This window comes from Pleuronectes platessa, chromosome 8, assembly GCF_947347685.1.
Source record: "Pleuronectes platessa chromosome 8, fPlePla1.1, whole genome shotgun sequence".
Taxonomy (NCBI): domain Eukaryota; kingdom Metazoa; phylum Chordata; class Actinopteri; order Pleuronectiformes; family Pleuronectidae; genus Pleuronectes; species Pleuronectes platessa.
Window position 1 is genome coordinate 25,894,030 of NC_070633.1, and position 27,636 is coordinate 25,921,665.

The window sequence follows — 27,636 nt, forward strand, 5'->3', positions numbered from 1 at the left end:
TTGAACACAATTAGAGGAAAGTTATTTAAGCTATTTAAAGAGAAACGGTTCAAATATGTCTCGTTAGAACCAGAATTATGAACGTATATTAAAATCAAGCACACTTAAATCTAATGCTACATCCTGGAGGGCAACAGGTTTTCTACATTGTGTGAATTAAGGTGACTCACATGTTCTTCTTTCTTGTCCTCATTAAGATGAATGAAGAATATCGAATGAAATGTTTAATGCTCATGAGTTTGATAATAGTTCTTGGAAAACACATCAGGCTTCTGTATTTGTTAAATACTGTTATTGATGCTGCAGCTCTGGTTTATAGACAATCTTCCTAAATAAGGTATTTGAAGCCGGTTTTAGACGTAATGTGCACGACACAATAATACATCCATAAAAACATACATGCAACACACGTGATGTTTGCCAGTGAGGTGCAGACAAAACACAGCTGTGTCTAGAGTGAGTCTTGGAAACAGCTTAATATTATGGTCTGTCTCTCCCTTGATGTTGCTCCAGCTAATTAAGCCTCGTACCAGGTCTGTTTGAAGTATGAGAGAGACTCACTTTAATGATTCTGTGTTTTTGCATTTCATTTGAATATGTTTACAAGCCCGGGACCTTCGATAGTGCAGATGGAGCCTCGGAGCTCCGAGTGGACTCACCTGCTTTTCCATGTTGTTATCTCAAAAAAAGCAATTCATAATGTTTTATTATAGATGTGTTAGTAATGCGTCGCTGCTTATAATCCAGTTTTAGAACTCATTCTGCATAGTGAGTACTTTTACTTTTGGTTCTGTAAGTTTATTTTGATTCTAATACTTGTACTTCTTGTAATTTTACTTGTTTTTCAACACTTTTCGAGTTGTTTTTCCACCTCTGCTCATTCTCTGGATGCTGTTAAGAAAATGTCATGGTGAATTAGGTGGTGCACACTGACCCCTACTGTTGATGACGCGTTATCTCCTGTTTCCCCCGGGGGTGGGGGTGCTGCTGCTGCTGTGACAGATGTTGGAGCAGAAAGGTCATTCAGCAGCAGAAAGGTCACGGTGATTGTGTTTGTGGTTTCTCTGCAGGATCGGAGTGCTGTGTGCGTACGCTGCCAATCAGAACCTGAGCTCTCAGGTGAAGAACATCCGCAGACTGGTCAACAGCAACATGAGGGACCTGCACACGTTCGCCAACGACACGCCCATGGTACGACAACAGAGATTAATACCACGTCAGCTTCACGTTCCTTCATCCTAACACGATTTCATGACACTCCCACATTCAGAGCGTGTGTTGTAGAAAAGGAATGAGATCATAACAGTTTGTGAAACGGTCCTCGAAATTAAATTATGTAACAAATGCATGCTCTAGAAATTCAACCGTCAAATTATAAGAAAAGGATTGAAGTTCAGGCGACTGGGGAATAATGTGGGGGAAGCATGAGCCGAGGTTCAGTCTTCGTTGAAATTTTAAATTCATCCATCCAGAGGGTCGTGGGGTGGGGGGGGATCTGGAGCCTGGACTTGATCCCCAGCGTATCACAATATATTTGTCTGAGTGTGTTACAGTTACAAGCGAAGGTATAAAACACCATGTCTGTCAAAAACGTTCTGTTTCAGTCATACCTCCTTCATTTAATCCCTTTAACCCGAGAAAAGATCATTTTCTCACCTTTTGGCAGCAGCAACATTTCCTCCTGAGCCAAAACATTTCACTCTCACTCTCCGGTTGTTATTTGAACACAGAAACCCGACCTGATTCCCATTGTAGAGAACGTTACACACAACACTGTGCCACGCGTTTTCTCATTGTCTGCATTTCAACACAACTGTTTGTCATTCGCAGCAAATTGATTACCTGATATCGCAGTACGCCACGGCCAAGAAGAAAGTCATCTACGACCTGAATCGTGAGTAGAAGCTCTCCCCGCGTGTGCGAGTGAATGAAGTGGAAGAGAAACTGTGACTTGTTTTCCCAACACTTTTGTGACAGAACTAGGTCTGAATATCTCCAGTGGCGACTGTTACACAGGATCCCTGTTATCATCCTACTTCTCTCCTGTGTTACAACTGCAGGCAGTTATTTCCTGAAAGTTTAAAACTGAAAGAAGCTATGATGCTATTAATATGAATCACATACTTCTCCTCCTCACGCTCTGATGTTGTCTTCTCTGCAGATATAGGTCCTCTACTGGGTGGAAGGATACACGATCAGCTGGATAAGGAGGTCCACCCGGCCCTGGACAGAGTGCTCAACATGGCTGGAGGTAAATCCGCTGCTTTTTTAATTTCCTCTTTCGGTCTCAATACAATCAGACGACCGAGGTCTGGCAGCTGCTGAGTGGAAGCTGTGGCTGCAGCTGCTTCACCTTGAGTGACACAGCATCATAGTGTACTTTATGTCTCTAGGGTTCAGTGAGATTATGTAAATTCTAAATGTTTAAACTTTGTTATAATCATTCAGCACCTTTTCCCCTCAAATCTTCCTTTTTATGCTTTTTTTATGAAGTGAAAATCGAGAGAGCCATCAAAGGTAACAGTGACCAAACAGTGACCCACAATCCTTTGACCCCCCCCGTCCCCCTGACCCTGTGAACTTTGACCATGGTGTTGCCCCTGTGGTTTGTTCCCCTGTGACCTTCCTCAAGCTCCTGGAGCTGTCAGAGCCCCGAGTCACAACCAATTCATTTATTAAAACTGCACAACGCAACATCTCACCCTGGTGCAAGGGTACAAAGTTTTAAACTCAGAGAGGGAAGGAGGTGGTGAACAAAAAGCAACTTCGTCTGTGGTTTCTGAGAGAGACATATGATGCTTTTTTAATTGTTCTTCCCTCTGGTGGGTTAAATAGATGTTTTTGTGAAATTAAGACATCTGCAAAGTGAAAAAGCCCAAAGTGGTTGACCAATTACAACACACTAGAGCAGGGAGGGTGTTGCAGACAGAGGCTGAAAAGAGGAGCTGCAGTCTGAGGAAAGTGATTCTGAACGTTAGAGCATGTAAACATACAACCTACTGAACCTGAAGCTGAGTACACTGTCTCCTTTAAGTCTGGATTCAGTATTAATAGATTGTGAAGGTTCACCACCTCCACCAAACAGTCAATTCCTCCCATTTTCAGACTTAAACATGTTTTTTCCCGTTGATAACATCTTGCACGGTGCAGTTTTAAGTTAATGGCGTCACCAGATCTCCCTGCACCTGGAAATCCACCGTTTAACCCCCCCCCCCCCCCTCATTGTTAAGTGAGCATAACAAAGATTATGCGTCTTTGTAACCAGTCCTGCTTTATTTTTATTCTAAGCGTTTTGTTTTTTTAACCAGAAACATGTCGAGAGTTGAGTTGTCAGAAAACCTGACGACAGATATGTCTGTGGTTACAGTGTGTGTCCCTAATGTTTGTGTGTATCGTTGTGTTACTGGGTCTGAGACGAGTCTTCAAACAACCTTTAATCAGCTGCAGAAGTTTAACTTGATAGAACAACACACTTTACTTGTGTTGCTGAGCATTTAACTGTGTGAGAGTAGATTCACTGTTTCCTCTGTTACCCTCCTGCATCTTTTATACCCGTGTTCAAGGATGCCCCGTGTTTTTTATCCTGTGTGATTTGAAGGAGTCTGCTGCAGGAAAGAGTCACATCATTCATTCATTATTCATAGTGTTCGTGTTGGATTATTGTTTCCCCTCTAACAATGATGCTCGGCAGTCGAAAGTCTAAATTTGGATGTTACAGATATGAACCACACGCTGGAAATTAAGATGGACGACATGACAGCTCCACTTACGTGTCTTGACCGCCTCCTCAATGTTTTTCTCAAAGATGGTTATTGTCATTTTCGGTATTTCGTGGAGATGTGTCGTCCATCTTTAAAAAGCAGTCCTCACACCAGGACACAGACACATCATTTGACCTAGATTGCAATTTTTAGGGCTTGGACCTGAAACTCAGTGTGTTGAACTCGGCTCAGGTCCACCGGTGCATCCAGTATGAATGTGTAACTTTATATGAACTGTCCCTTTCGACACACTTAATGAATCTGATTAATTAATTACATTCATAACTGTACCAGCTCCTAAGATTTGAAGTTTGTCTTTGCCCCAGAAAATTTGGCTTCATATTCAAAAAAGGTTTTTGAATATAAGTCTTCATTTGTGCTTTTCCCTGCTACAACAGTTTGCCTGAATGTCCCAGAACAGAACTAAAGGATTCTCAATAAAACATTCATAACTCCTCCCGTCTCTCTGCTCACAGCCATGCGAGAGACCAAGGAGGCCCTGGAGAACGTCAGCGTGTCTCTGGAGGTCCTGCAGGAGGGGACGGGGAAGCTCAACTTCAACCTGAGCCTGGTCCGCACCAGCATCAACCGCACGCTCAACGACCCCGGCTGCCACGACGAGCGCTCCGACGCCACCACCGCCCAGCTGTGCCGCAACATCCGCCAGTCGCTGTCCCAGCTGCAGATCAGCGCCAACTTCACACGGGTAAATAGAAACTACACACTTTAGATTAACAGAAGACATGTTCTTAGTCTGTTTGGCATGTGTTTTAAATTATTAAATGAATGAATTAAACTACAATGGTTTATGTCAGAACCAGAGATTAGGGAGCTGGAGTCGTTTGGTTATGTAAGATAATGTTAAACTGTGCATGTTTATTAGTGTCTCTTTGTCTTTTTTCATATTTCAGCTGCCCCGTGTGAACACTCAGCTGGAAAAGATGAACGAGGTATTGAGGACGGACCTCAGCACCATCGTGCAGAGGGTGAGTCTGGAGCATTAATACTGTTATATGTGGATTCTCTTACTCTGCAGCTTGATTTATCACAAGACACCGGCCTTCACCTAGTGTCCATGTCGACCCTGTTTGAGTTCTCTGTCCCTTCTCCTCCCACAGGGCTTCTCCTCTCTGAACGACACGCCTCACATGGTGATAGAACAGACCAGAAGTGTTGTGGAGAGTAAGTTTCCTGAAAGCAAACACAAAAAATCCTTCGGTTTTTATTTAATACCTCCTGCCATCTGTGGTACTAAACTTACTCCTTATGACTCACTGACATCCTCAATGTCTCGTTTCTGGTCCTTGCACAAAGTTCTAAGAGTTGAATTTGAAGCTTTGCCTGTTTTTCCAGTATCTTTACACGAATCATGCCATTGAAAACAAAATGGAGTAATTGCCTGATGTGTCTCTCAGGTGTACAGAGCCTGGTGGACGGCATCGGTCACAACATCAGCAGCTTCTCCAAGGCGTTCCCAGTGCAGAACTTCCTGTCCAACTTCACCATCTTCATCAGCCACACCCATGCTAAGATCGAGGACCAATACCCTGAGATTGACAAAATGGACTTCTACAGGTGCACTGAGCCACACGTCCACAAACGTGTCCTGACATGAAGTTTTATATTTCAAGAAACAATGTTTTCAATCCAGAAACTACACAGGAAACAATGTTGATAAACACTTCATGATATCTGTCTTGACCAGACTCGTTTCCAAAGCTCCTGTATAATTAATGTGAACCTTATTACCCTGAATTGATATTTTGCATTTATATGAAATATTCATATCACTTCTGCATTATTCAGTTTAAAATGGAGAGAAAGCCAAGATGACATATCAGCTGTATTACATTTTCATTTTTAGCGCCTTCAGCTGCTGAGACGTCAGCTGAGGAACACGTTGTTCCAGTTGTGTTGTTCTAACACCAGCTCTTCCTGCTGTTTGCAGGTGGATCGGCTGCATTGGTCTGTGCTGCATGGTGGTCCTGGTCCTGGCCTTCAACTACCTGGGCCTGCTGTGCGGCACGCTGGGATACGACAAGCACGCCTCGCCCACGACCCGGGGCTGCATCTCCAACACGGGAGGGACCATGCTCATGGCGTAGGTCGACACATGCACATGACAACTTGAGCTACAGCAACTGTCACAGCTACTTCTACTTCACCATTTACTTTACAAACCACAGTACTAAGAAAGTAATGTAGAGTAGAGGGTGTAGGAGGATGAGGATTACAGAAAAGACCAGCCCTGTTCTTCCACTCTTCCTCCTATCGACCATTTCTATGTGACATTCTCCACGTCCTGGTACCTGAGGCTCCGTCTGCTCTTCTCCACAGCGGCGTGGGATTCAGCTTCATCTTCTCCTGGGTGCTGATGGGCCTGGTGACCACCATGTTCCTGGCCGGAGGGAACCTTGAGAAGCTTGTTTGTGACCCTTTCCACAGCAAGGAGCTCTTCAAGGCAAGTCACAAGCCGGGAAACATTACACATGAACACCAGAACAAAATGTACAGTAGCAGATTTGATGTTTATGATTATAATATCCAGCTTAAATTACATGTATTCATCTTATGAATCACTGACTACTCTTTTTAATATATCAGCAGATATAACAGTATCAGAATTGTTACAACACAGTATTAAATTGAATATACACAATGAAAGCTGCTTTCTTTGTGTCCGTGGGTTTGTCTCCTATTAAATTCTGCTTTGCATAATGCCAGTCAGGCACTTATTGAATTTACTGATCGATCCCCTGAAGGTTATTGATCACGTGTCCTGTGTTCCTGTCCCTGCAGGTCGTGGACACCCCGTACCTGGTCAACCCCGAGTGGAGGAACTTCATCCCGGGCTACATGTACAACGACTCCGAGCTGGAGCTGACAGCAGAGACGTTATACAGGCAAAGAAAAACTTATTCTTCTACAGTATCTGGGTGACGAGTGTCTCTGCCACTTCCTAAAAGCAAAGCACGTTTACATTTGTCTACAAAACCTGAAAGGATGTCGCGGCAACACAAGATCATTTTCAATTAGAGCCGATAATGTTCCTTGATGAGGCCAATTTTTCCCATTTCAGTCTTGTTGTGGTGCAGGCGCTGGATCTTCAGCGTGCAACTGAATATTTAACTTCCATTGATGGGAATGCAAATGGGAAAAGGAGAGTTGCTATTAACATTAAGGAGCCAATTAGCATAGTTTATTTTTTCTTCTGCCTCTTTCTTTCTCAGCGATTACATCAGCTTTCATCATTTCCCTCCAGTGACTCGCTGCACATCCCCGGTAAACGGGGGGGGGGGGGGGGGGGGGAACCCGCAGTCATTAAGTTTCCAAACAGAGCAGATCACATGCATTAACAAGCACTCAGCGCTGAAGCTGTGGACACTATGAGAGTCTATATGGTTGTTTATCATGGGAGACATTTATCTTTCATATCCACGTCTCTGTTTTCTATCAGGGCTCATGTCAGCTTGTCCTGTACTTCCAGTCAATTTCACTTGGTGGCAGCAAATGTTTCCACTGTGCTCTCTCTTCTCTCTCTCTCTCTCTCTCTCTCTCTCTCTCTCTCTCTCTCTCTCTCTCTCTCTCTCGCTCTCTCTCTATTGCTCTAATTGTGCGTTTGTCTTGTTGTCGTTTCTCAGCACGTGCAAAGAGAACAAAGGCATCTACTTGGCCATGCGTCTGGACAAAGTCTTCAACATCTCAACTTTCCTGAACACTACAGTGGTCAGTAGAGAACTCAGGATACACTGTACACATAAAAATCACTTTCAAGTTAATTATAAGGATCCATTATAATTATCTGTGTCCTTGGGCAAGATTCTGAACCCTGTATTTTAAAGTGAAGCACATATTTGCACTGCATGAAATATGTATTATTAGTAATTAGTTAATAGTATATTCAGAGTATAGCTGATACACACTAAATCCTTGCACTATACAGAATTCTCAGGGTGAGAATTTAAGCCATATGCACGTTTGACAAGTCGCTGTAAACGTTACCAGTGATGGAGACTCCAGACTGGTTCAGCACACGTCGGTCCGTTCCTCAGGGTGCGCCTGAGACCTTCTACTGATTCTATTTCCTCCTGACCCTGAGCCAGACACACTTCTGCCTTCCTGACACATCGGGTACTTTCCTCGCCAGTTGGCACGAGCTGTCCTTGGCTCGTCTTTGAGACCACAGCTGATACGAGGCCCGGCTGTGTCTGTACATTGGTCATTTTGTCCTGATTAAATTCCTGTGATTAATGCAAGTCGCCAAGAGTCTGTCTCTCTCTATCTGACAGTTTATCTGTGGTACAAACTGTGGCTCGGTCTTTATATCATCATGTATATGAATATGATACGGCTCTGCTGAAACATTATGGAAAACACACTGTCTCACCGCCAGAACATTTTAAAATCATATCTACATACCAGCTTCTCTTTAGTTGGAGTAAGTGCATGACTTTATACCCACAATGCAACATGAATCTCTACGGGGTCATTGTGAAAATAAAGACATTGGCCCGACATCACTCTTCCTTTACTTTGTTCATACTCGTAATCAGCATTATTATCTGAGCTCAATGTTCAGGGAATTTTGATTTGAATGTGCTGTCATACATAAATAACTAAATAACTAAATAAACAAAAGATCAGACAGGGAATTTAAAATATGATAATCTGAATTATTACATCCATAGACTGTATGTACAGTCCTTCATGTATAATTCTGTGGGTCTTAATGTTTCTAGACCAGTGTTCATATAAATACTGCACTATGCTACATTGCAATTTGTTGTTTTCAACGAAGACGAGTCTTAATTTTTCCATGAACTATTTGAACATAAAGCATGATTTTTAAAAAGAAAAGAAAATCTTCATTGAGCGACCAATAAAGCATTTGGCTTGAACACACTGGAACTGAGCTCTTGTAGTTAATTCCGTCCTTCTGACAATAACTTCATATGCTGGACATTTCTCTGGTTTTATGGGAAATGCTCCCGTGTGAACGTACAGTCGGCCGGTGCCACGTCGTCTGAGGAACAAACAACTTGAAAGCCAACTTTTCTTTTACTGCGTTTCTCTTTGTGGAGCCACAGAAAAAGCTTCTGTTCTTCTGTTTTGATGGTTAAAATGAAAATTTGTATTAAATACCTTCTCTGTGGAAATCATGTTTAACTTGGCTGTTGGTTGGAACATGAAAAGTGAAGAACGAGTAATTTTCACAGTGACACCTTGTTGTTTTGCTCCCAGTGAGAACAGTTGGAAATTTACTAATTGTGTAATCGTTTGTTAATAGAGACGTGTTTTGCACGGTTTTGCATCACAATCTTTTTCCTATTTCTCTTAAAGACGAGGATTAATCGCACAAATGTATTAATAGAAGCTGGAGATGACGATAGAAACAAGAAGCAAACAGAGAAAAAAACATTTTAGTGAGATTTGTAAACCTCTTTCCAAACCACATCTTCCAAATGTTCGGTCGCCCCAGAGTGCCAAATTCTGTTTTGAATATTTGAAGCTTTTCATTACGTTAACCATGTTTATGTAAACTTATGGTAATTCCACGTTTCTACTGGACACAGGTTTGAGCTTTTTTAACAAGAAGTTTGAGGCTGAGCTTTATAAATCCTTCAAATGGCCACACGACTGCATTTTCAGAAAATGCCAAAAACTGAAAATATAACAGTAAAGAGTCTGCTTGTGTTAAACGGCTCCAAAGCTCATACTGGTCGAAGCTAATGCTGCACCTTCCTTTGTCGGCAGTTCACTAAGGATGTGGTGAGTCAGCTGGAGAGCGTCAAGATCGACCTGAGAGGAATAATCCTGTTAGAGGCGGAGGGGAAGCAGAACCTGCTGGATTTCTCTGAAGCAGGACTGTCAGAGATCAACTACGCCGACTATCTGGAAGAGGTCACACACGCACACGCACACGCACACACACACACACACACACACACACACACACACACACACACACACACACACACACACACACATGTGTGAATGAGCAGGACAACACACAAACATCATGGAAGAAGCAAGAACACACATTAATGCACCGGTCAGATTAGAAGTGGCTGCATTTCGTCAGTTTATTATCTTTATAAATACCTAAATGGAAAGATAAATATTGCTTCTAGATTGTTCTATACGTACACTAATATTATGGTATTGCAGCTGTGCTTTAATGGTGTGTTACCAGAAATAGCTCAGCCTCCTCCCCGGCTGTCGGCTGATGTAGCGCAGGCAGCCGAGCTTCACCTGATACGAGCTGTGACGTGACACAGCACAACGGGTTGTGTTGAGGGCCGCTGCAGCTCGATTATCCAGAAGTACAGGGAACCAGCCGGGACCTGGCCTTTCCCCCGTCTCCTCCAACACCAGCTGTCAGGTTCACTTAGATTTATATCCACAGGGAGACAGAGAAACAGGGAGGAAGAGGAAGAGGAAGAAGAGGTTTAAGGATTTCGAGTGTACCACCTGTCCTCATGCACAACTCACTCACTCGCTGGGCCACAGATTTGTGTTTGGTTTGATTCTGCTCTGGGAGAAAATACAGAAATGTCACAGATTAGAAAACGTAAGATACATACATGACATAACATAAGTCATAGAAAGCTTCTCTAACCCTGCTCATGTGTCAGTGCCATGTTAGTTTTATTTGTCTATATCATAAAGCTCCTCATTCCTGCTGTGACCAGAGTCTTTTTCACCTTATCCCTGTGTGATTGTCTCCTTCAGGTGAATAAAGGAGTGACTGTGGTCGACCTGCTGTCGTTCGCCCGGGATCTGGAGGCTCAGACCGACCTCATGGTGAGAACACTTCAGATCCCCGATTGATACAAACCTCCGCTTCACTCAGGCGCCTGATTAGATTTACAAATGTAATTTTCCCGATGTTGCCAGAGCACCTGGTGGAGGGTTCGACCTTTCTGCTCCACGAGCTCTCGCTCCAGCTCATCTTATAAACACATGACAGACTCTCTCCCAGAGGTCAGACTGCTCTGCCCTCAGCTGGTTCATGAAACTCATTTATTACAAATGAGGGATCCAGGAGGATCCTCCAGAGGGACGGAAATTAGAAAAACATTAAATCCAGAGGAAGAGTCTTTGGAGACAATATTTCCTGTTGTTGTTCAAATTCTATGAACCAGTGCGTTTAAAGCATAAAGTCTGAAATCTCCTAATGCCACTGAGGAGGTAGGAAATTCAGACAATAATTAACTAGATTAATATTCACTGTAACACGTGAGCTTGGATTTCCTCCAGTGCTCTGATGGTATATAATAAACCTGTGTGTTTGTCTGTTCCAGCCCCGAGGCCCTCTGCAGACGGCTCTGAAGGGCCACAGCGGCACACTGCGACAGATCCACACTCAGCAGATCACCCCCATGGAGCAGGCCATGGTAAAGCACACTGTGTTTTTCTGTTTAAGTTCATGCTCCAATGGAATCCTGTTTAAATTAGTTGGTGGAGACCAAAACAGAGCTAAAAGAAGTGGGAATGTTGGACTTATAATCGTCTTGGGACCACAAACACAATCCTAAATCAATTAACTGAGTAAATATTAGGTACAGAGAAGTTCTATAAGGTGGTAACATGTGCTTACAGCATTTTCTACTCCCCTTTATAAATATTAAAAAGAAAATCTGCCTCAAAATGTATTTCCAAGTCATTGATGCTCAGATTAAAAGTTCTGGAGGTGGACAGCTGTACTGGATTTGATATACCTACTTAATATGTGCTATCACCGTGCTAATGTCTTATTGGAGAGAAAGGTATCGTGCTTGCTGGAGAGAAACACTGTTTATTACAGCATCTGATTTAATATCGTCAAAAGCAGCGTGTTGTTGATCCTCAAACATGTCAGTGGGAAACAAAAGGAATATTCAGTTTTACTTTTCTCCATCCAAGCCGATGTGGTTCTCTTGAATAACTCCGGGGATCTGCTCCAGGAGCCTCGAGCACTTCAGTGACGCAGCTTTTTACAGCCGCTCTTTGTGTTTCTCTTTGTTTTGTTTCTTATTCCTTCAACTTCAAGAAATATGTTAGAGCGAGGGTAAGCTGACCTGTGTTCATCCCGTGTGCTTAGTGTCCCCATCCATTGTTAGTAACACTTAGAGAGATGCAGAGATACTGTGACCTGAAAGAATATATATCTCACTGTGAATGGTGTTGTAGGATTAATGTGCGTGTTCTTGTGTTTACATTTATGTAAAAATCATACATGGTGTTTAACATGAAGGGTTTTGTACCAAAATATTAGAGCCGGACCGATGTGGACTTTTAAAACACAGATATATCCAGATAAATATATAATTATTTTTGAATTGGCAATGATGTTGTTATCAATCCCCTGTTACAATCAAAGAAATAATTGAGTTATGATATTTTACAGTTTAATCATAACTTATTTACCTTAATGAATCATTGTAAATAAAACAATAACACAAATACAACCAAATATAGAAATTTGGAGTTAAGAAAATATGTCTGTAAAAGGCCAACCATGAAATCTGTCTGGCTCTACAAAACATTACAAAATATCCACATTAAGAAAATGAATATTGTTTTAATTGTTGTTCATTTGTTAACGACTCTGTTCCATCTTGGTTGGGTAAAAAAACTATTGTGTTCGATTGTGACGTACAGTGTGCGGCAAAGTATGTGAGCAATTATTTTATTTTCATTGTGGATATTTAATTTTGGAGCAAAGTTCTTCAGCATGTCTGAACTTAAAGAAAAATGTTGTTCATCAAGTGAGGGTTTGGTTTTGTTCACGTTTAATCCAGAATCTTTGTCATCGCTGGTTTCACTTTGTGTTTTTTTAATATTTCTCCTGAAGGGAGCATTGAACCAGAGTATGAGGTTCCTGGAGAGAACAGCCTCAGATCTATCAGTGAGTGAACCAGTCCTCCCAACTCAGCCTGACGTTTAGATTCAAACTTCCAGCTTCACACCAACATCATTGTTTTCTTTCCTGCAGAACAAAATCTTGGAGGTCCTCGACGCCATCGAAGCCGCCCAGCAACTCATCTCCCAGAATGCAACACACTTAATCAGTCGGGTAATGAGAGAAATGACTTCACTTAATTATCTTCTCGATTTGTAAATGATGCGTGACTCACATTACGTCCTTATCTTCCTCAGGAAACAGGGAGATACACAATGACCATTGTTGGCTACTTCCATCAATACATAGAATGGGTCAAGACGTCCGTAAGTGTGTGTGTGTGTGTGAATTTGTGAACTTGTTGGAGCTTGTGCGTTTCTCGCTTTCGCTTCGTGTTGACTGGGATTTTCTCGCCGCTGCTGCCCGTCAGGGACTTACTGGCATTTGCGTGTGGGGAGTAAATATAGCAGAGACATATATAACACTAACAACCTCTGTAAAGTTGAGGAATTCGCTTTGTGGCCTGTTGGTTTTTCTCCTGGAGTTAAAACTGAGGAATTCACAACAACGTGGAAGAAAATACACAAAATGTCGGAGCTGTTTGGTCGATCACAGTCGGTAGAAATATATTTTTATTGTAATGTTGTTATCCCTGAACACGTGAAGTTAAAGTACGTGGTTCTGTCGTGCAGTGTGATTTGCATAATAACACAACACAGCTTGTTGCTTGTTGACCTTCTCTCTGTGTGTGTGTCTTGTTTTCCAAAGCTGGCCCTGGAGGTCGCGCCCTGCAAACCCTTCAGCAACATGGTGGACACGGCCGAAATCATAACCTGTAGTTTCTTGGTGGACTCTATGGTAATAATGGAGTTAAAAGGGAAACTTACTGTTTATAGATGTGTATGTTGTTTACAGGAGCAAACAAACAGCTTTAGTTTAATTTATGAAACCGAAAATTTGCAATATTTGGACAGACTGCTGCTAATTGGTTCTCTTATTATCTTTAAATCTGCACATTATTTTCTCAGTTAATCTATTTATAATTGTATCTTATAGATTAAACTATTAGATCAAATTAAAAGCCCCAACTGACATATTTCAAATTGATTGTTTTCTTTTCACCAAAGTCAAAAGTGCAAATATGTTCACGACTGATAAAGAAAAGCAGCAAATCTTCATAATTGAAAGAGTTGGAAGAGGAATTTTTGTGATTTCAGCGATTAAGTGAAGCAGATGAATATTCTACCAGTTGATCAATGGATTCATAATTCCAGGTTTTAATGGTTTGTCTCTGTGGTCAGAACACCTTCTGGATGGGCCTGGGCTGCAGCACCCTCTTCCTGCTGCCGAGCATCATCCTGGCTGTGAAACTGGCCAAGTTCTATCGCAGGATGGAAACAGAGGATGTTTACGACGAGTGAGTGATTCCTGTTGTTAAAGAAAAATGATTCGATTTCAGTTTGTAGAATATCAGATAATAAGTAAATATACAAGAAAGTGTGTATAAGTAGAAAATCCTCCATTTTGTCTCCTCTCTCTTTGAATTGTATTAATACAGTCACTTAAATAATATTATTTGACAAAATTTTGGTTTCTTTTCTGATGTTTTTAGATTCAGTAGAAGATGAATTTTCTTTTCTCCCTGTAGCTGTTTTTGATTTGTGTTTTCTTCCCCTTTTCTCTTCCTCGTAGTTCCTCTGTTTCTGGGACTTGGCATTTTACTTTGTGATAACCATTTCTACTATTTCCATCTTCCCACATCTTGTATTTTTATTTTTCACTTTTGGTTTCCTTTTCTCTCCGTCAAGCACTCGGCACTTTACAACAAAAGACGTTTGGTCGTGGCTTAACTCAAACTCAGCAGTTGTTATGTCGCCATGTGATCTGTTGCTGGATTACACGGACGTTTCTGCTGCTTTTCTATTGCTGAACACGTCAATAACATTTTTATTTTGTTGTTTTTTGTGTGTGTGTGTGTGTATCTTTATAGCATTGAGACAATTCCCATGAAAACGTAAGACCACCATCCCTCTCTCTCTCTCCTCCTCGACCTCTATCACTCTGTGCTTTTTCCCTCTGGATCCTGTAAATAGAACTGTTTACTAAATTCTCGGTGCTGGTTGGTGTTTCTAAGCTCTTCTGGGTGGATGCTGTGGCTTCTTGTCGTGTGCTACCTTTTGAAAAGTGACCCTTACCTTACACGAAGGGCTCGTGCAATCGTTACCTTACAAGTCCACCTGCTTTTCTTTTTTTGTAAGATGTAGTGTAAAATAAAAACATTCCGGTTTATACTCAACGAAAAAAAATAAGGAATTGTGTATCCGCCAACATTCTTGCAAAGCGTTTCTACAGCATGCCATGTCTCTCACAGTTTTTTTCATTCCCCCCTTTGTTTTTTTTTTGTACACGATATTTTGTTTTCAGTATGGAAATTGGTAATAATGGTTATCATAGTGAGCGTTCACAAGGTATCCCAAACCCTATGATGACAAGGTAAATGTTATATCGATCCTGTCGCCTGCATGTGGTGGGGAGCGGAGGCATGACCGGGGGGGGGGGGGGGGGGAATGGGAAAAATCAGGTGGCTGCACACGATGCATGGCTTTAAGGGAGTGGATTTTATTGCAAACACACATTTATACACACACAGACACGCCTAGAGGTCAAGAAAATGAATATTAATTGAAAGCTGATAAGTAATGGTAGCTTTTATTTACTAAATATCCCATGATAAGCTGCAATTTTCAAGGTGTTTATCATAAAAGTCAAATTTAAAGTTAACTTTCAAGACTTTTTTAAGAATTTGTCATAGATTCATAGTCTGTCCCATCCTCACGTTTTTGCTACCATTACTTCTGTCACTGCCAGATCTTCTTCTATGTATTTTTTTCGGGGGGGGGGGACTCACTGCACGCTGAACGTACTCACTGGGATGATCGCTTGAAATGAAAACAAACCCACTCCTGTCTCCTCTCGTTTAGAGTCAGCCAAAGTCCGGTGAATGTGCACCTGGTCATTTTGTTCAGAGAGAGGCAAGCATGCAGAGCTCTGGTGTGATGCTGGGAATGCTGCTCCTATTTGATTTTTCCTCCTCACTTTAACACGTCTAACTGCATGGGGCCCGTTTCTGTTTAAGTTGCGTTTGGACGGGGGCGGGGGGGTGGTGGGGGGTGCATTTGGTGCCAAAGAACCTGCTGTAACTGAGGCTGCAGGCAGAGAGCGGAACAGCCGAGTCACCGGTAAAAACCAGGCACCAGCTGAAAGTTGCTTTGACAATATAATCACAGTTTATTTTTTATCAAAACTGTCACAATTTTGGAATGAAATTTTAAGTCACAGTAGAAGAATATGGATTTTAAAGGGGCACTAAGTTATCGATTGTTTGACCTCTATTGACCTTTCATTTTCCTAAAACACTATTATTAATTCATATATAATAATTAAGTCATATTTTGATCACAGAGGAAAGTAAATTAGATTCTTGGCTCTGTAACATCCAGCAGAATATAAAGTATATCTATTAAAACTCACCGGTATCGATGAACAACATATTAAACTCTCATATGTATTAATATTCTCACTTATTGCTCCTTTACCTTCTGCAGTTACACAGTTTGAATCCCTCAGAGGATGCTGACTCAGCTGTTCTGCTCTCTGTCCCCTCGCCCGCTCATCCTGCTTCTCTTTGCCAAAGAAGCAAGTAGCGGTTTCACATAAAGGTGACGGTTGAATTCCCTGTCTGTGTCGTTAATGCTGTGCCCTGTGTGTGTGTGTGTGTGTGTGTGTTTCTGTGCCGGTAGCATCCCAACCTATGACACTATGAACAGGTTCCCGCGGGCCTCGGCTCCTCCGAGGCACATCGACTGGTGACGAAGAGACGACTCCTCTTCAGGTACCGGACAAAAAACAAAACAATCCGAGCTCTGCCTCTCAGCCGGCGTTTGTTAACTAAACTCCTTCCTCACACTTTTCCTTCACACAGCTGTCACCTGCCGTCATCTTCGTCTTCATCACCCGTCTCGCTCCTCTGTTCGTCTGCCTTCGTGTTTCTTATTCTCCAAACTAACCCGATTCTCTCTTTACACTTCTTCACAGCGTGTTTTAGTTCTGCTCACAGTGACTTTGCAGGAGAACCAGCATGGTGAGGTTTCACTAACGACCCACACGTGTCTTCAGGATGTTCATGTCTCGTGTTTAGTTGTGATTGTTTAAGTCAGTGTTGTAGAAGAGAGATGTTGCGTGTGCGTGTTCATCTTTACTCCTGTTTGTTTTTTTAAACATTGCTTGATTGTTATTGAGAATAACATCACTTAGTTTTAAAGTACTTTTCCTCAGTTGCCCTTTTATGTATCTAAAGATGTCAAGACGGAGAAAGTGTACTTTCATCTTTCTGTCAATAATAAGCCGTCATTATTCTTGACAGATATGGCGTTCTATGGTAATGTGAAATTATGAGATCATCTTATTTCCCTAAAAAGTCCAATTTTAGGTTATTATTATTCTGAAAGTCACATAACGTCACATTTCCTCCCAGATGATTTATATCTGCAGGGAAAAATATAATTCCCAGGGGGTTTAATGGGAATATTGTGAGAACAGGGCATTGTTTTAAAACAGGAAAAAGCAAAGTATAGTCTTAGAAAAGTTGGTTTTCTTGAAAACTTCATTTCACAACTCTGCCTGAGCTCCTTTATTCCCCTGAGTCATTCAAACAGAAACAATAACCACACTATAGGTCTTGAATTATTTACTTAAGTTTTAAGAAATACATTATTCATCTCTCTCTAACATTTTTCTTCCCAGTGCCCTCGAAAACTGGAACTAGAAATGTGAGTTTGGCCTCAGTTTTCCTTCTTACGTGTTTACAACCTATATTTTCTCATTTCAGTTAAATCTGCTGCAGTGAAACACAGAATGAGTTTCGATCCCCGGATCAATCCTGAGCCCTTTTTGTTAAGATGTCAATTTAACTCCAACTTTCTAATATCAAGTCTCTAAATCTAATTTTCCCTTAAACAAGTGGAAAAAGTTCGCAAAATTAGTTTCTCAAAAGTTTTGGGGGATTTTTATCAGAGCAAATTACAATATTGGACAGAAAAGGCAGAAGAGGATAATGAAAGGTTTTGTTTTTTGTATATATAGTAAATAGTAAGAGTCTCTATGAGGGTTAGTGCAGATTAATGCTGTAGTTTTACAATTTAAAAAATCACCATGTAACAGATCGTTAAAAACAAGCAGAAGTTGTACTTAAACTTTTCCAAAATTGTTTTATCTGCAATACATTTTTAAAGTAGACGTTCACATGCATTGTGTTGTGTTTATTGTGTTGCTCTTGTGTTGTTCAGCCACGTTTCACGATCCCTCGGACCAGACGAAGCTCACTGAAAGCTGGTTTCCTTACGGACGGAGGAACAAAACAAAGCCGTCTCTACAGCGATCACCTCAACCGGACTGATCACAGCCTTCAGTACGTTTACTGTACCTGCTCTCCAACGCCCCCCCCCCCCCCCCCCCACACCCCCCCACCCCCCCAGCCCCCCAGCCCCCACTTTAAGAGATTCTAACTGCCGGACCTGAATCAATCTGAGCCAGGCTTGCTCTGCATTTTTTTTTTTTAAAAGGAACACTGTGTCTGCGTTTACATTTGTTCGGACACAAAACCAAGCTGTTGACACACTGGGCGAGTGGACATGACAATAGAGGTGATGCCTGTTGGTTTTTATGTACTTGTTTGTGCTCAGTGGCTCCTGAAGGTCACTGAAGTCCTGAAGGTCACGAAAACGGATGAATCACGTTCGATAGAAATGTGAAAGGGAGGAGAAAAGGTGCAAATAGTCATGATATTCAATGAAAAACTAGTTTTAATGAAAATGAAAGATCTTTTTTTTAACCGCAGGCTGTATGAGTGGTGACATATATAAAGACAGGATGTTGACTGGTGAATTGTGGGGGAAAACTATGGATGGAATTTTAGCATGACTTATAAAAATGTTTACAATATTACGAAACATGTAGAGTTTGACTTGTATGCTGGTTTGGGAGCGATTTGCAAATGACTGGTTGCCTTTCAGAAGTTTGTTTCACCCTTTTGAAATATGCTCCGTTAGTGAAGTGGGAAAATCCAACTTCTTACACTGTTAAAAAATGACCCACCTATGGTTTAGTGTTTAAAATGAATTATACATCTACCTCTGTACCAGGTGTTGATTTCCTACATTTCCAAGAATGCCTCTAAACATCCCAGTAATTCTGGCCCACTAAGGCTCATATGTCTACTTCTTCGCTCATTTCTTAAATATTATAACATATCAAACAGTCGTTCCCGATTAAATTTAGATTCAAAATTTAGAAATGTGTATTTGCAGCCCGTCTTCACAGGTTGGACAGTAAATTTATTTTTTAAGTAGTTTAACCAAAGAATCCTTTTTCCTTGAACAGTTAAGAAAAATCACAAACATGAGGGAAATCAGATGACAGAATTTTATGATATTGTAATCTTCTTAAATGTTTTCCCGTTTTATTCCAATTCATTTTGTGACTAGGCCCAGGGCTTGACAGATAAAGATTATAGATTTCATATTTGCTTCTTATTTTATTGTTAAGTTTTCAAAAATACACCACAAAACAACACAATTATTCAGTAAATTGAACCTACATCAACATTTAGTGATTTTTTTTAACAGTGTAAGTACTTTGGGTGGATTTTCCCTTTAAATCCCACAATAGACTCAGAGCATCCCATAATGACAGTGTGAGGTTTTTAGATTGTTCCCTAGTTGATGGATTGATTAACTAAACAAACCATCGCACTGTATTTCGCTAACAGGACATTTGTACCGAGATCTTTTCTTGCTTTCTTAGCGGTGATACTTTTACTGTCAAGCCAAATCCTCCTTTTTTTTTTACTGTAGGTCTCAGGTCAGTAGTGAACTATCAGTCACATGCTAGGTTTGTTTTTCCTGCTTTTTAAAACTCCCACAGTAGCTATGGATACATTTAAAAAAAATCTACGGAAGAACGTTGAATGTATTCAAGAGCTATTTTCTATTTTCTATCGCTGTTTGCTGAAACCTGTCTTTAACCTATCGGGCCAGTTTATCTCCTCCGCCTCGCCTCCATGTTTACAACCTAGAGTTGCAGAAGCTGTCGTCGTAGAAAAAGTAGACAATCCGCTCGTGGAACAGAGTCCGCACTGCCAATCAAACTTTAGAAGAACGCTTTACGGTTCAAACGATCGAAGGTATCGATGCACACAGTGACAAAAATAATGTCCATCTTAACGTCGACATTCACGATTTTAGATGCGTTGCCATTATTTGCAACAGCAGAATTGAACTTAACTAACCCACAATACCAAATGTAAAATACAGTAATATGACTTAATTGTTTTATTAACTTCTTAATAAACTAAAGAGTGTTTGCATGTTGAGTAAGATTCAGTCTAATCTCCGTATTTGAGAAAGTGTTAACATCAAATATATATATGATCTAAATCACTGATTAGTTGATTAACACTGAAAACTAGTTGATAATGTCACCTCTTGTACCTTATGACTATATAATAACTTACATTTTAATGACTCCCAGAACTCAGCTGTAGCCACACTAACATGATCCAGGCTGGTTTGCTTAAATAGGTCGATTGTTATTAATCCAACCAAATTTAATAATCGTAATCATGCTTGACCATTTTTAGTTTGACATTACAAATTAATCTTGTGTATTTAGAAATGAACGTACATCGTGGAAACTTTGTCATTAATGATCGTACAGAGTTATTATCGTACATCTGGCAACTCTGCGAAGCTCCAACAAGAAATTCTGTCTCGTCTGTTTGTTGGAGGCAAATTACGAAAGACTCTGTTGCCTTTCAAAATCATCATAACATGAATAACACTTTACGATTCAATAGAATAATTGAATTTTACATTATATTTGCTACGAGCATACAACAGCAGAATAGTAGAAATTCTGATTTTAAGTTGATTAAAAGTTACCAGATTTATTCACATTTTCTGATGGTTCCCATTAAAATAAACTATGATCTCATGAATCCCATAGTGAAGGTTAATAACATTCTGGTCATGCTAACTTGCTGCTCACTGTTGTACATAAGCCTAGTTGTTAAAAGCCCATATATTACAAACAGTATTATATTGAACTACCCACTGTCCGGATAAAGTTCCTCAACCTAAGTGCCGCGTGATTAAAACATCGGCATCAGACATTTTTAATCCCAATAACCAATTGAACTGTTAAGATGGATATTCTTAGAAGCATCTGTGTGCAAACTTTGACTGTTTCTTGTCTGCTGGCGTCTGGATGTGACCCAACCACGAGAGAAAAGGGTTTATGAATTTACTAAGTGCTTAAAGTAGATTTAGTGCGTCCCAGCCCTGGATGTATGCTGGCAGGACAGATGCACAGTGGTCACTGGTCTGAGCTGTGGTGCTCCCACAGCCCGGGCCCAGACGGAGCCACTGAAGAGGAACTTCTTATGTGGTGATGAAGAAAAGTGTATAAAATGTGAATAAACTTCGGATTTCACTTTCTTGTCATTTGTCTGGATTTCTTTTTGTTTACGTGTACTCATGTACTTTATAGGTTGTGTCATCGTGAAAACAACAGTGTTCTGAAAAGTGTGGCTTTGCTTTTTAGTTTATTCCAAAAGAATTTAAGGGTTTTATTATTTGTGGAGAAGCAAAAGAAAAAAGCAGCAATCATTTGGCAGAAGCTAGAATGAGAGATTGAATTCAAATGTGTATTTTTGGGCTCAAGAGACAAAATCAAATATATTAGCCATGGTACTGTAAAGTAAAAGTACATACATACATAACAAATGACGTATCTGACATCCTGCTCATGGTATATCTTGAGACACAGGACTGCACATTCTTATGTGGTGCTGCCACTTCTGGCCACAACCAGCTGGGTTGCGTTACTGGTCAGCTATTTTCAATGGGTGATGATTATCCAGTTCTATAGGCTTCGCTCTGAGGTTTTTACTCAGACACCAAACTGCGTGTGGATAAGCACCACCAGCAAAACCACAAGGCTTCTTCCAAATAGGCTCATATAAGTTACACATGAGACCCAATCTGGTCGAAAACAGAAGCAATGATTCAGAGGAAATGTTGTTTTTTGTTACTGTGTTGACTCTTACATCAGACATTGTGTCTTTCACAAATTGTCCCTGCACAAGTTGTACATTCCAGTATGGCCAGTCCAACCCTCTTATGGGCAGAGCCATGCAATAACAGCAACAGCAGACATTCCAGTTCTATAGAAGTATGCACTTGGTGTGTGGGAGTGTATAAGTTCTGTATATTATTTGTACTTCACATACACATATTATGTATTATAGAGTATTTATGTTACCCTGTGTGGCAAGCTGCTGCACCTAATTACCCCAATGGGAAATAAAGTTGTATAAGTTAGAATTTGCCTGCACAGCTGTGGACAACATGGAGTTTATGTAAGAACATACTCACATCACACAGAGTCGGCCGGTGAACATGCTGCAGTCTCAGGGGAAGGAAATCACTCAGGGGGGGAGAGGGGAGCCGGTTTTCAACATGAAACAGGGATAATTTGGGGCTTAGCAAAGGAAAGAACTGGAAAGAGACAGATTCCTTTCATCCTTCATCTAAAATCAGACTCGGAGTAATAGTGTCTATATCTTCAACCCTCAAAAATTGGAAAATCATCATTTTAAATGCAGATTCATTAACAATAGGTGATTAATGTTGTGTTTTGCAACCCTAATAATAAGAGATCAGATTTACAATGTTCACAGGACTATTTTGCAAACTGCTCGATTAAACACAGGTAATATATCCATTCTCTGATCCAGGAAAATCTCAAAAATCAACTATTCATGTTAAAGACACAAAGAAAAATACTGTATCCACATAGTTCTGCGTAAATCCTGTTTATAAACAAACAAACAAACCCACATGGAAACATAAACTCCTTAAATAACAATGTTAAAGATCCTGCTGTTTATTTTCAATGATTCTTTCCCGAATACATTGACTGGGCCTCACAACGGGACCTCTTTCTCCAGAGAGGCCCTGAAATAGAAAAACTACAGACCCGCCCTCGTCTCGTTGCTCCTTAATTGCCATAACAAACCATTACCAGGTTCCGCAGTGGACTGGGTCTGCAGTGTGTGAGTGTTTCCTACTCGTGTTTGTCTGTGGTCGTGCTCGATGTTGTTTGTGTTTGCCGGGAAATGATAGGTCTCTCTGCTCGGCTCCGAACTGCCTTTTAAAACAAGCATGAACTCGAGGGCTTCAGATTTAAAAACCCAATTGACATAACTGACTTCTGTAGAAAGTTGTGTGACAGAATGTTCCCTCTTTGCAGAACACTGAGGTAAACACTCAGCTGGTTTGACATGTGGCTCTGGCTTCCTCCACAGAGAACTAACCGATGTTGCTCTCCCCCCCTCTTTGAAATCTGGTTGCTTTCTTGGGGGGGGGGGGGAATCCTGAATTCCCGCTCTTCCCGCTTAGCAAATAAAAAGCAGGCGGGATCCTCAGCTCCAGCAGTTCCACTCTCCTCCTCCTGCACTCAGCATCGCTCTGACACCATGTGGACCCAGGCCAGCGCCTCTCTGCTGCTGCTCGCCTGCTGCCTCTGGCCGGCCGAGGCCCAGAGCGACAGCAGGAGGCAGAACATCGGGGACGAGCCCCTCAAATTCAAGACCAAGGCTCAGGACTCTTGCACCATGACCATCACCGGTCACGGGGATTACACCCGGCTGAGGCTGTCGTGCCGGAGCAGCGAGGGCTCCTACTGGTGCGAGTATGTGGGGAAGCCTTACAACTGCCGCAACTACAACAAAAACCCCCGACACTACTTTGTCCAGATGATGTGGGGCTTCAGAAAACTCAACAATGCCTGCCAGGCACCGAAGAAGATCAGACCTCAGATGTGCAGGAGGGCGACTGATGACTCTCAGATGATCTTTTCATCCGCTTCGTCGTCCCACTTATGGCAAGACCCTTCCTCAAGACCCAACCCGGGAGCCCAGGCTGCAAGACCTGAACCTCGACCTGCACCGACCAGGCCGGAGTCAGGGAGGAGACCCTCCTCGAAATCCATACCGGTCCAACCGAGAGAAAAGACCTCGCAGAAAACCACTCCGCCGGCACTGACACCTCCTGTGGAGAGCAACGCCAAGAGGATGGCTCGCCGGTACTGCTGGAGGTCACTTCACGGCGTCTGCTCCTTCGTCATTGGGTTCTTTTGAAATTAACATGAAAGGTAAAACAACCTCTCTGATAACTCACAGCATTTATCATGTTTTAATGCTATCCAGGAATTCTGTGTCGGATCGAGGCGGTTGGAATCATGATTAGCAAAGTTAAATGTTTTTGGTTGTATTCACAGATTTACAGTTCTGAGGAGGAGGTCTTCTAAACAACCCTCTGAAGGCAAACTGCCGCTGAGGAGCCGGAGCGCTTCCCTCAGGAGAAGGGACGCTACTGCAGTGACCCTCAGACAAACCTTCCTCGCTGAAACTTGCATGTATCATCATCATCATCATCATCAACATCATCATCATCCACTGAAAGACAGATTTCCATGGTTTCATGGTCACAGCTGTAGGAACTTCACTACCTGACTTATTTTAGTCAGAACAAACATTTTTGCAATAAACTGTGCAGGTACCTCACTTCACTTGGGAGAGTTGAGTTTCACGAATAAAGAGACGAACCTAAACATCAAAGCCAAACTTATTTATCTTTGTTTGTTTACTTGTATATAATATGCATCACTCTGTATAACTTTGAATATTACAGTATTTTCAAAACAGCAAAAATGTGTGTACTGATGTCTTTGACAATTGTAATCCATGTGAACTTTTATGATGGAATAAATACATTATTCTCAATATCTGTGTTTATCAGTTGCCATTTATGGATCGTTACTCCAGTGAACCTGTAGGTGTCCCTGTTGCTCAAGGTTCAGGAACTGTAAAAAGTCAGTCCTGGTGATTTTCTCCTTCAGGGACAACCGGCATGTTTCAAGATATTTCAAGTCATTTTGTGTCTGACTCACTGTAGCAGCAGATGGTCCAGTGAAACGTCTTTAAACACACAGATGCCTTCAATGTTATCATAAAGCTGTTGGGACTTCTTGCAGCGAGCGGCACAATCTGCCACCACAGATTAAGTCTGGGTCCTGATATTTCATCATATATCTGGTAAGTGTTCACAACTTTTGGACAAATATGGACGATGCATGAAGTAAACCTTTCCTAAATGTAAGTTAAGTTTGAGCAGGAGGTGAAAGTGAATGAATATACTGGAGGATTTTTAAGAGAAAGTATTTACTGCGCTGTTTGTTATGCAGATTACAGTTTAAATATGTTTAAAAACTGCATTACAAGCTTGTACTCAACTCACCAACTCAAGTGTGTGTGTGTGTGTGTGTGTGTGTGTGTGTGTGTGTGTGTGTGTGTGAGGGGGTGGGCTGATCCTGGAGCAGCAGAAGACTGTAGCTGCAGGTAAAGAGGACTCGTCCCTCAGTTGTCAGCAGCTGAAGTTTTCTCTGAGAAGTTCAGGTAGGTCGACTCTGATTTATCTCATGTCTGTTAGAATTACTCTGATTATAGAGTATAACGTTTTGTAGCGTGTGTGTGTGTGTGACTGCTTGGTTTGTTTTACATCGTTTATAATCCATAGATTTGCCATAACTCTGAGTCTTTGAGGTTCACTTTCAGTAATGTCCCTGCAATAACTCTCCAGTAGGTTTAAATGTCCTTTATGCTTTTACTTTATTACATTTAATAGAGAAATATTGTACTTTTCTATTGCACAAAGCGTTTGTAACTAATAACTTATACTCATTTTAAGATTTTCCATGTGGAGAACATGTTGTACTTCTTCTAAACTAACCAGCCGTGTATCATTAAGAAAAAATGTACACATTGACAGGTTTCAACATTAAGTAACTGTATCCGACAATACTTAATAATGCATTATGGTATTACAATGTAGTAGTTACATGAGTTTTTCTGTACATTCAGAACTTTAACAATTTAAAGGTTGAGTATATTTTGCTGATTGTACTTTAGTTTAAGTACAATTGTATAAATTGTTTTAATTCATCTTCGATCTTCTATTTAAGTCACATGTGAAGGACTCTTAATTCCCTTGAAACTAAATAAACTAAAAAGAAACCTTGCCATGTCTTTTAGCTTCAGATTCAGTCCCTGAACTGTGTGTGGGTAAAGTTTCTGTGAGAAGCCCGGCCCCGAACACACAGGTCCAAGGGGATTATAATGATTCTTTTTAAGAAGGAAATGAAAGGGATTAGAGGTCAGATATCTAAATCCGAAATATATCCTCTTGCAGGGTCGTTTCCACAGGTTCCATGGCTTTCCTCACCAATCTCACCATCCTGCTGGTGCTGGCTTGTATTTCCCACCAGCTGATGTTGGGCAGCTGTCAGAAGGGTCGAAGGGGGCGAGGGGGACGAGGGGTGGACAAAGGACAGAACAAGGACAAGTCAGGGGTGAAGGTCGGCCGCCAACCCAAATCTGTCTCCGCGCAGCCCATCAAGGGGAAGCTGGTCACCAAGGACAAGTCTGAGTGCACCTGGGCGGCCACGGGTGAGGATGTCTTCGTCCTCGGGGTCACTTGCAGGAAGGGGGACAGAAGCTTCAGCTGTGAATACGTCTCCCAACCGTCCCTCTGTCAGCGGTACACCTCCAACCCCAAACTCTACTGGAAGCAAATAGCGAGGGCACTGAAGAAGCAGAGGAACCTGTGCCAGGACGGCAGCGCGCCGGTCAGGGCAGGTATGTGCCGACAAGCCGCCAGAGACGCTCATTTCAGACTCCGAGGTGTTCAGAGGGAAACCGTCCAGCCCCCCCCGCCTCCCCCCGCGGCCAGAGCTGTCAAATCCTGTCAGCCTGGAAACAAGCGGCTGGCGGAGGAGCAATGCAATGACTCCTGGTCGAGTCTGTGCACGTTCTTTTTTACTATGGTGCAGGCTGATGATTGCTGAGACGGAGAAAAGTGAAGAATTAGACAGAAAATCTACTTTTTATGATCTTTATATATACTTGCTGCTTCACAAAAAGTCAAACTAGTGATGAAAAAGTTTGCATTTCTGTGCACATACCTTTGAGACAGATCTTCCCAATGTTAACACTCAATAAATAGTTTTGCATCTCTAACTACTTTAATTGTGGTTTTATAGTTTTTTTATTTGTTCGAGACACACACACGCTTTCTATCTATGTTCATTAACGTAATTTGAGTCAAGGTCATCTATTTTTCCATCATCTTCATACAGAATGAGATTTCTTGCTCCATTCAAACCAGAGCACTTTGTCCTTGTTCTTTTAAAACAATCGAACTTACTGTAAATCCCCAGTTTTCTGTTTTGTTCTCTGTTGTGTGTGCTCACTCCCGCTGGAGGTATTTGCCGGGAGATTAGACACTGGGCATGTTGGGTATTGACACAGTAATTTAACCAGAGGGAGTGTGATTGTTGAAAAGCATTAGCCTGCATACTTTGGCAGGAAGCCTCTGACTCCGCGTTCTCAGTGTGAAAGTGTAAAAACCTCACATGGTCAACTTGCAAAATCAGAGTCAGCGGGGATTAGGACATCATGTTGGCCTCTAAACCTCGATCGGTGGAGCTTTCAACACTTCAACGGGTTTTGCCAAGTCGCTACGGCATTGAAATGAAAATGTTAACCATTTTTAAAGAAGTTAAATGCAGCATTGAAGCAAAACACTGCCTTGTAGCTTCTATTTTCTCATAGTTAAGCATTTTCCTTTCTCACTAAACTTTACCACCGTCAGATCAACTGGAAACCTGTTCATTTAAGAGCTGGTATTTCAAAATCCTGTGTTTGGGGCAAGAAACAACAACATTTGAATTTACTTGTCCTGAAGCACTTGCTCTCGATAAGGGATTTTTCCGCAAATGCTAAAATGTCGGGGGCAACATTATAAAGAAACATAT

General features: G+C 41.5%; 3 protein-coding genes across 3 annotated transcripts in view; all 3 read left to right on the forward strand.

Moving 5' to 3' along the window:
* prom1a (prominin 1a) overlaps positions 1–14,066 on the forward strand; it is a 59,651-nt gene extending 45,585 nt beyond the window's left edge. Inside the window, exons 4-18 of the mRNA XM_053428382.1 lie at positions 1,071–1,191; positions 1,831–1,894; positions 4,238–4,332; positions 4,408–4,467; positions 4,673–4,747; positions 4,880–4,943; positions 5,177–5,336; positions 5,710–5,862; positions 6,099–6,217; positions 7,405–7,487; positions 9,516–9,662; positions 12,739–12,819; positions 12,903–12,971; positions 13,414–13,503; positions 13,947–14,066. Of these exons, the coding sequence (XP_053284357.1) occupies positions 1,071–1,191; positions 1,831–1,894; positions 4,238–4,332; positions 4,408–4,467; positions 4,673–4,747; positions 4,880–4,943; positions 5,177–5,336; positions 5,710–5,862; positions 6,099–6,217; positions 7,405–7,487; positions 9,516–9,662; positions 12,739–12,819; positions 12,903–12,971; positions 13,414–13,503; positions 13,947–14,066 (1,501 nt within the window). The remainder of the gene's footprint in view (positions 1–1,070; positions 1,192–1,830; positions 1,895–4,237; positions 4,333–4,407; positions 4,468–4,672; positions 4,748–4,879; positions 4,944–5,176; positions 5,337–5,709; positions 5,863–6,098; positions 6,218–7,404; positions 7,488–9,515; positions 9,663–12,738; positions 12,820–12,902; positions 12,972–13,413; positions 13,504–13,946) is intronic.
* An 8,756-nt stretch (positions 14,067–22,822) lies between these two features.
* fgfbp2a (fibroblast growth factor binding protein 2a) lies at positions 22,823–24,547 on the forward strand. The gene is made up of 2 exons (XM_053429074.1): positions 22,823–23,916; positions 24,043–24,547. Exon 1 carries the CDS (start codon positions 23,045–23,047, stop codon positions 23,900–23,902), a length of 858 nt encoding a protein of 285 aa, XP_053285049.1. The 5' UTR covers positions 22,823–23,044; the 3' UTR covers positions 23,903–23,916; positions 24,043–24,547.
* Positions 24,548–24,716: 169 nt separating this feature from the next.
* fgfbp1a (fibroblast growth factor binding protein 1a) lies at positions 24,717–26,667 on the forward strand. Its single transcript, XM_053429075.1, has 3 exons — positions 24,717–24,859; positions 25,121–25,219; positions 26,013–26,667. Exon 3 carries the CDS (start codon positions 26,032–26,034, stop codon positions 26,665–26,667), a length of 636 nt encoding a protein of 211 aa, XP_053285050.1. The 5' UTR covers positions 24,717–24,859; positions 25,121–25,219; positions 26,013–26,031.
* Positions 26,668–27,636: the final 969 nt, after the last annotated feature.